The sequence below is a fragment of the Parasteatoda tepidariorum genome, chromosome 10, assembly GCF_043381705.1.
Source record: "Parasteatoda tepidariorum isolate YZ-2023 chromosome 10, CAS_Ptep_4.0, whole genome shotgun sequence".
In the NCBI taxonomy this organism is placed as follows: Eukaryota; Metazoa; Arthropoda; class Arachnida; order Araneae; family Theridiidae; genus Parasteatoda; species Parasteatoda tepidariorum.
This window is the reverse complement of record NC_092213.1, coordinates 29,620,817-29,630,724: the sequence shown is the minus strand read 5'-3', so window position 1 is coordinate 29,630,724 and position 9,908 is coordinate 29,620,817. Positions and strand designations below refer to the sequence as shown.

General features: G+C 28.2%; 1 protein-coding gene across 2 annotated transcripts in view; it reads right to left on the bottom strand.

Annotated features, from left to right (window-relative positions):
* Positions 1-1,165: 1,165 nt before the first annotated feature.
* Positions 1,166-9,908, bottom strand: part of LOC107446876 (early growth response protein 1-B) — a 32,247-nt gene continuing 23,504 nt past the window's right edge. For both annotated transcript variants that reach the window (XM_021145621.3, XM_021145622.3), the window contains one exon: positions 1,166-9,310. In XM_021145621.3, coding sequence (XP_021001280.1) covers positions 8,726-9,310 — 585 coding nt within the window. In that variant the 3' untranslated portion in view covers positions 1,166-8,725. The remainder of the gene's footprint in view (positions 9,311-9,908) is intronic.

Here is a 9,908-nt window from a genome sequence, read left to right as displayed (position 1 = left end):
CAAAGAAACAAGTAAAACTAAACAGAGTAAAATTATATGATGAATTTGATTCCGTATGGTACTTTTATTTTTTACGTCGCACATTGGACTTTTGGCAACTGTCTGGGAAACATCTCGGAGGATGATCCGGCGACAACATACATGCGTCACATCCCGTTTTACAGAGAGGTCACACTAACACTCCATCCTCAGATCGTAATTTTGACCTGAACCAGAACACTATCTTCGATCCAGTATCCCCAGAGGTATTGATTTGTTATGGTAACTTGGAGGACTTTGCGACCTCGATAGATTAAGCTGGTTCCAGTCACCCTTTTGTACACGGGAATCGAACTCCCGACCTTTCGAACACGGGCCAAACGCCTTACCAGCCAAGCTATCTTGGCCGCATGATGTATTTGCATTTAGTCCTGCTATGTCCTTACACAGGATGTTCGAAAACAGTGAAAACTAGTAAATTGACCAATTTAAATAAAAGTTTAACGTAATCAGTTCGTTCTGTACACTACTGATTCCCAAATGGTGCACCGCGGAACTTTACGGTTCCGTGGAAAAGTTAGCACTTTTTATAAGCTATGATACGTTTTGAAACTTTCAATTTAGATACAAGCTATGATTCATAATTTATTTAATCTTTTGGTTACTGCCCTCATAAATTTTTTTCACTTTTCACATCATTTTTTATAAGAAAAGATAATACGTTTAATATCAATATATTAAATAAATTACGAAAAGAACAAGTATTTATAAAATATAGCATAAGTATTTCCTATCTCGCTTTTCAAATCTACTCATTTATTTAATGTAGATTAAGGGTGGTCTTTGTGCAACACACTGTTCAATTTAGTGAGTTGATAGCACAAGTTTGGATTCCATCGGAACAAGGTTGATTATTAAAGAGTTTCATAGCCGAAAAAAAAGTGGGAGCCGCTGCTGTACACAATGCTACTTTGAAAATCAAAATCAGTGCGATTTGGGATAGGTACGATTTAAACAACTTTCCTCTACTCATTTATTAAATGAGATTAAGGGTGGTGTTTACGGAACACTGCGTTCAACAAGTCAGTTGATTGCGCAAGTTTCTGATATCTAAATAAGGCCTGGAAGAAAGTAACACCTTTAAATGGAAATCAAGCAAAAGAATAACTACACATGAAAAGTCAACTCAGAATGTAAATATAATTTTTATTATCTCTCATGTTTTGACATCATGTCAACCATGTTATATGTACATCAATTAAAACATTTTTTTTTTAATATTTAATCTCATCGTGACAAAAGATGTGTTTTGTAAAGATGTATCGTCATTTGCCCTCTATAATTATGACACACTAAAGTACATGCAACGTGTGATGAATATTAAAAAATATACATCGTATATATGTATATATATATATATTTCACATTTGGCAATATTAATAACAATAACAGTTAAAAAGCTCTGAGAAATAAACAATGAAGCACTAACAACACACGGTACAACAATACAATTAGTTCATTTTATGTTTATATAACCCGAAAATATAGCATTCAATTCTTTAATAAGAAGATTCATCAACAGTGGACGCCTCTAACAAGGCTGAACTTAACTGTAACCGGTTGTATACAGGCTGTTATATTACCATGATAGATTGACGGATGCATCGAAAATTGATGATTCATACCGTCACAGAAAACGATTTTTTTACGATTTGAATTTATATATTTTTTAAATGAATTTTATGAATTTGTTACCGTCACAGAAAACGATTTTTTTTACGATTTGAATTTATATATATGTTTTAAATGAGTTTTATGAATTCCAGAAATAATTTATGATTTATAAGTCAGAAAACGCAGATTGATATATGATAAATTGTTAGTTTTTAATCGTTATAAGTTCAAGCTACTATGCAGTTTTAGAATATTTGCCGAAATTGAGGCCAAAAAAATTAACTTTTAGAGTGTAAACTTAGTATATAAGCGAGGGCAAAAGCGCAATTAAAATTTTGCGAATCACTACTGAGGAAAGTGAAGCTAGAAACATCAAAACGTATTAGATTGCTGAGGGAAACAAAGAGGAGTTAAAGACAAATTCATATTTCATCAGGCAATTATACTGGTTTTGGTATTTTTCTGATCGCCTTCTTCACTAATGATTCAGCAGATTTCGTTTTTTCCTCGCTTATACACTGATTTGTAACCTAGTGTTTCTACTATTTTGACTCAATTTTTGACAAGGATTTTAAAAACAAATATAAAGAGTGATGATTAGAGAACACCGGTATAAATTGCCATTCAATTTGTTTTCCTCGATGACATTATTTATTGTTTAAAAAAACAATTTTGCTTGGTGACATTGTTACAGCCTGATACATAAGTATAAAATTACTATCAAGTTTTGCCTTGCTTCTTATAAGAGAAATTTATAAAAAGCGTGCACCACACGGGTATATCGGGCATCTCACTAACACGTAAGAGGTCGAAGGTGTTTTGCGTTTAAAATAGGTATTTAAGTATATCACTGAAAAATTACCGGTATAGAAAAAACGCATACACCTGACAAAATTCAAAAAAAGTCTTTCCTGAAATTATTTTCTAAATATCCATTAATTTATGTTAGAGGAAAAAATGTTAAGATTTAATTAAAAACTGAGTATATTTACATATATATCGTTAATAAAATAGTTATTGTTAGAGAAATTTTGAACTAACTACTAGTTATCATTAAAAAGTGACTATGAAATTTCTATTCATCAAACTTAATTGAGGGGAAAACAATAGGCGCAATTATTACAAGCGTGATGATAAAGGAATCTTATTAATCTGTTACCATAGTAACGAAATACAGAAAGAGAATAGCAATTATTTTTTAACTAGTTGAAGTTGAGGTTATTTGTAAACTGACAAAAATGTCCTTAGTTATTTTATTTTTAGTAAAAAAATTAAGTGATCAATTTAATTTTAAATGCATCGACTACATTATAAGTGACAACTGATATTAAAATAATCTTCGTTCCCTGGAGTTAATAAGTTAACAAAGTATTTGGGATTAATTGAGATCAATTTATATTAAAGCTGTTAGCTAAAATGTACAACGATTGGAGATATACAAAATAAGGATTCTTATCTACAATATTTTTCTAAAAAAATAATCATTGATGAATCGATCATGGATTATTTTGAAGAAAAAAAAAATCTGAAAGACAAAATTCAGAGTTTGATTTCAGCTTTGATTAATAAAAAACATCAACAGAAATAAAAATAAAAAACAAAACATTTACAAAAGGATCTGTACAAACAGGGGAATTTTTTTAAAATCTTTTAGCCACAAAGAAGTGAAACAGCAAATATACAGACAACAAACCACAGAACTATCAATCACATTAAAATTGACATGAAAAATATTTAGTGCTTTCGCTTATAAATCCATTTTGACAACCAAGCCAACTTGGCGCAATTTTTTTTGATGAATCAAGCAATTAACATTGATACGTTACAACCAAATTGGCGCTTTTTTTTCTCATAAAATTATGTTGAGACATACATTGATTCTTTGTTGTTTCGACAGATGGCATTCTTGATTGTGCAGGCAAAAAACACTCACATAAAACAATGGACACTTAAAACGAACGTCCAGAATATACATAAAACAAGATTTGTTACAAACATTTTGTTTTCGGTCAAATAAAAATAATAAACACCTTGTTAGTTGAAAATGGTGATTTATATACAATGATTCTGAAGGAGCAAATATATATGCGCTTATGCATTTGTTAGACATGATCATGCGATGAAAATTGAAATTATGAACAATATGCAAGCTGAGCACCAACGTTTGATATGATTTTACTTTTATATATCTAATATAGTTCATGAACGTTCATGTATGTAGATTTCACACTATCTAAAAGTTTTCATTCTATTATATTAGAATTTAAAGTATATAATTTTTTTCAATATAAAGTATACATTTTTTTAAAATTTTTATATTTTTTTATTTGATTGAGCTGGTTTTGAAACTAAGTTTTTCATTCATTACTATAACAGCATTTGGATTATATGTAAGTTTTATCCGTTAAAGTTTTTTTCCAAATTTAATATCGTAATAATTTTTTTTTCTAATGCAATATAAATTTTTTTTAAAATTATAAATACGACTTTTACCTAATTGAAGTTATATCAATTTGATTAACCAGATTTCATTGTTAATTATGACGAAATTGTTTAATCTCTGTCCGTTACAAATGCAGTTCGGCAACAATTATAATTTTTGATTGTTACAAATTTTTTTTAACGAATAAATAATTATAATATCTACATACAAGACGATTTTAATTAACTACATAACAGTTATAATAGTTAAAATATTTGTCATAAGAAACAATGGTTAACAAGAGAAAATAAAGTTTTGATTAATAGTTTCATTTTTATATATAACATTAAAAAAATACTAAAATTACATAGAAAATAGAGAGCTTTTCGCGGACTCTGAAAAATTTTGTTTTTACTCAAAGTTCAAAAGTTGTAACGTTTTTAAATAAGGAACTTAATTTCAAAAATTAAAAGAAAAAAAAATCTAATTGTATCATAAAATGTATATTTTTTAAACGATTATATTTTGAGACAATAGAATTTAAATGAATTATAATGGTTAGATTATAAACATACATATTTTTGTAATAGTTTATTGTTTTACAATATTTACTTATAATATGAAATGAGCATTGTTAACCAAATTATCAAATTGGTTAGAAAATTTTTTTATATATAAAATAGTGTGAAATGTGCATTCATGTAACTTTAGCATTAAAGAGCCAAAACAATTACGTTGGCGATCTCTTGCGAGAAAACTATTTATTAACTATTATTCGTTAGTGCACTAATTTCTTTGAAATAATGATGTAGAGAAAAATAATAGTCGTTTTTACCGGCGTTCGATTTCTCATAAAAAGAATACAAAAATATGGTTGCGTTGACGCCGTAAAATATCAAAGCTATCTTAAGGCGTTTAGATAGCAGAACACCTGAATAAAAATATATTATTGAGTTATGATATTTAGCTTAAAATAATTTCTTAATTTTTAAGGGATGTAAACTTGAAAGGGGCAATGTAATTAATTAAATCACCTGATATTCCATTGTTATTATTATTTTTACAGCATAAGACTAATTTATTCTTCTATTTTTAATAAATTGAATGGCTTGGGCAATATAATGATAAGCCATATTTTACAAATTATTCACATTCTTGTGAAAATTGCACAATTTGAGTGCAGACAATAAGATGCTTTTGTGCATTGTGTGTAAATTGTTTACTATAGCTGTTTTGGTGGGGAAAAAAACCACAATATCTATATAGACAATAAGATGTTTTTGTGTATTATGCTGCCCTCTAATGGCAAGAAGATGCACTTGCAAAATATCTATCTGTAAATAATGCTTAAAAAATGAGGATTATATAGCCCAAATTCTTTCAATTATATTTAATAACTATGGTGTCTACAACAATATAAGACGAAATATTTGTTTTAAAGAAAAGTAAGGTAATTATAAAATTGAAAGGCTTAGTGGGATTTGTATGACAATTTAGTACATTTGTTAAACTCAGCTTTAGATTGTATGCAATATAAAAAAGAAGTTTTTCTAAAAAAATAATGAGATAAATGAAAGATTTTGCAAATTAAATTAGTATTACGCAGTTAAAACACTTTTTAACTATGATACAATTGATAATTAGATGCTTTAAGACATATAAAAATTTAACTTAACATGTTTTCCCACTAAGCTCTTTAGTTTAAATATATAAATCAAATCACAGCTTCTTAAACTTTTTTTTCAATAAATCATTTTTGTAATAGTTATAAGCCAAATATACAATTTTAATAAACCAGTGAAGTATATCAAAGACTTTAACGGTTGAATGTGCCTCCTAATTGTATATATCAATGATAGATATCATAGAAGTTAAGTTATGATAGATATTTTTAGCGACAAATAAATTTGATAGTGCGACCCCAAAGAAGATAATTTACTGGTAGTTTAAGAAGCCTTAATTAAGATATACAACTCCAAAATACAATGTTGTCATAGTAAGTAGCATTAACAGACTTAATTTAAATAGTAAGTGACAAATTATCTGATTTTAAACAGAATAAAAATTAATTGTGGCGTGTGCTTTTAAAACCAGCTCAATAGGTTTTAAGATATTTTTCAAAGTCCATAATAAAATTATTTTTTATTTATGAATTAAAAAACTCTTCAGTGAAGAAGAAAAAATAATAATTACTTAGAATTCTACAGAATAGGAGAATCGAACGAATACGCATTCATTATAAAAAAATAAGTAATAGATAGAACTGGTTTTAAAACTAAACGCCTGATAGATAAAAACAGAATATCAAGGCTTATAAATATGATTAACAGATGTGATAAAAATTCTGAATTATAACTCATAACATTTTTACTAATTTCGTGTCTACAGTGTTATATAAATCTTTAAAATAGATAACAGTAATACAAAACAAAACAAAAAATTAAACAAGTTATTTCAGCAAGTAATAATTAGATTATATATATTTTATACATTTTTATAACGTTTTACTGTAGTACCTCCTAATTATAGTGTAAAAAATTATCTTAAAATGCAGAACAGCTTTTAGAGTTGATAGAAAATTAGATTTTGATTAGTAATTATATATACTTTTACACAATATTTGATAAGCAATAAATAAATTTAAGGTAATTTAATTTATATAAATATGATACTGTAATAATTAATCCTAAAACACATAATACTATTAGCAAGGATAAAAATAAGATTTTTATTACTTATTTTTTATCCTAAAACACATTTGGGATAAAAATAAGAAATAATGTTAAAATGAAATAGATCAATACTTCTTATATAATAGATTTTTAATTACAAAATATTAAAATTTATAGAAAGGTGAGTTTTTATGGCTCAAAATTTTTTTTCTATTTAAAAACAAATTTAGGCAGAATAAAACAGATAAAACGTTGTTTCATTTTATAAATAAAAATAAGAAATAAGCTGAAAATAAAATAGTTCAATACTTTGTTTGCAAATATGATACTGTAATAATTAGTTTTAAAATACAATACAGGTCTTAAAATGTATAGAATATTGAATTTTCATGGCTTAATATTTTTCTCTTAGAAATATCTATGGTCATAATAGAATTAATAATACATTGTTACATTTTGTAATTTTAGATTGCACATGAGATGAAAGTCCAAAGAAAATAAAGTTGTTAAAATAAATGCAAAAGCTGCCTTAAGAAGCTATACTAGATTATAAAACCTAGAAATATAAAATGCTCAAAAATTATATAGCCTTGGCACAGGTATTAATTCGTAAACTTGTTAGAAAAATGTTTTAAAAATGTGTAAAAACAAACTTAATGTATTTCAATATACATAAATAGCTATATACAAAAGTAAAAGTTTTTTGAAAATCATAAACGAAAAAAAAAAATCATTGGGATGACAACCTAAAAATTATTGCACTCAATGCAGTTCAAATAGTAAATAAATATCTTTTTATTGCAATTAAAAAGCGCAATGTATACAAATAGATTCATATTGAATAAGCTTTCAAGCATGTTTAAACGACCAGCGTTACTTTTGTTGAAGTTAAAACAATAAGAAAAATTTGTTTTTTCGAATATATTATTCATCTGCAATAAGATTGCATTGCAGAGTCATAGAAATATGGTTGAATGCAATAGAACAAAAAAATAATAAATGGGTTATGATATTAGCTGCTTAATAATAATAAAATTTAAAATGAAATATTTTTATAATCATTGTAATCAAATGTTTATTTTAAGGAAATAACATTCATAGAAAATTTAACGTTATTAAAAAGAAAAAATAACAAAATAATCAGCTTTTTTTAATCTTAAAATTTTTCTCTAAAAATAATCATGTTGTTGCATATAAATTGATAGTTTTTGTTTATAATAAGACCATTAAATCACATAAATATAACTGAAACGTTTAAGAGTATATAATTAAATTTAAGTGCTTTAATTCAATTTTTATTTTATTTTATAGTGCTTTAGTTAACTTTTATTTAGTTAATTATAAATGTAGTTTAATTGTATTCTGAATCAATCATGCATTTATAACAAAAATTATACCCCTCTGTAATTTATTTTTAGCACAATTCTGTAAAAATAAAAAATGCTGAGAAAATCTCAAAAAGTGGCAAATATGATCAAGATTTTGGCAACTTATTTGCTTACTTTAGGTCTATCATTTCCGTGAACGTACTATAGGCAAAATATATGCAACAACTTAATTATATTCTGTAATGTAATTTTTTTTAAAGAAACTTAGTTTCATACAAGGAATTAGAATTTTTGCTGAAATGCAAGGATATAGACTAGATAAAAAAAAATTTATACAGTAATTACGTTTCATTTGAATGTTTTTGACATATATAGAGAGATTAGAAAATTTAATATCGTCAATCAAGGGTATTGTTATAAACTAAAAGATTCGTTGACTATTCTTATAATAAAATTCACGAGGAGAAAAATAGAGAGAGAGAGATAGAGAGAGCTATTAAAATATGGGCGATGGTACAAGACATTAAGTGCAGTTAAGATATCACAAAGACTTTGAAGTCTCTTTTAGAGGAAAAAAAGGAGGTTGAGCTTGGTTCGAAATGACGACAACCGGGAGGTCAACTCTCCCTATAAAAGAACAGTCATCACAATCATCTGAGTGCTGCAGTTGTGGTCACAACTGGAGCTGTAAGCTGTCCAGTGAGTAGACTAGTGGCAACTGAAGACGACGGAATGTCAAGCAATAACAAACCACCCTGATGTTGCTCCTGCTGTTGCAGAGAGGACACAGTGGAGGAAAGCGTCGTCGTGGACGTCGATGCCGACGTTGTGGACGACGATTGCTGCTGTTGCTGACGCTTTGACCTCTGTTTCAAATGCACCTTAGCGTGTCTTTTCTTTTCATCGCTCCGGGCGAACTTGCGACCGCAGGTCTCACAAGTGAATGGTTTCTCGCCAGTATGGGTGCGTATGTGCGTGGTGAGATGGTCTGACCGACTGAATGACCGCATGCAGATTTTACACTGAAATGGTTTTTGTCCTGTGTGTATTCGTATATGTCGGGTGAGTTCATCACTCCGCGAGAACCTTCGGTCGCAACTATCGATGGGGCAGGCGTATGGACGCTCATGCAGGGGCGTCTTGGAGGGACGGTTGGGGTATTTTCGAGGTTTCACCGGTAACAGCTTCAAGGGAACAGTACTGCACTGATAGGCTTGACTAAGAATTTCATGACCCTAAAATAGAAACAATTATATAAGTTTTTTCCTCAGCACCATAAATACTTTTTGAAAGCAATTTTTCTGTTGTTTTAGTAGCATACCGCACGTTTAAGTACGCAAGCTCTATGAACAATCAAGGTTGCTTATTAGTAGCCGCACTGAATTTAGGTAAATGAGGGTACGGGGCATGCTACGCGAGAGTACAAAATCTCTCTAACAGAGAGATTTACACTTTTACGTAGCTCTGTTACTAGAGAACAATCTCAGTTCTTTATAGAGCATGCGCAGAACATTTATACGTGAACGTGCGATATACTATGTAAAAGAGTTAAATATCTCCATTGCCTATTTTGAATCAAGACAGAGAACACTAAAAAAAAAATATATTGCAATTTGAAGCTTGAAGTTGCAAAACGCAATAAAATAATTGATGGGACTAGGGCGATAAACTGTCGAATCAATATCATCATTAAAAACATTACATTGTATTAAAATTAAAAAAAACAGACTTATTATATAACGAAGGCTTAGAAAAAATTATCTTGTTTATTCTTAAAAATATATTTTTTTTTACACGGACTTGCTTCTTTAGATTGATATATGATGATAAATT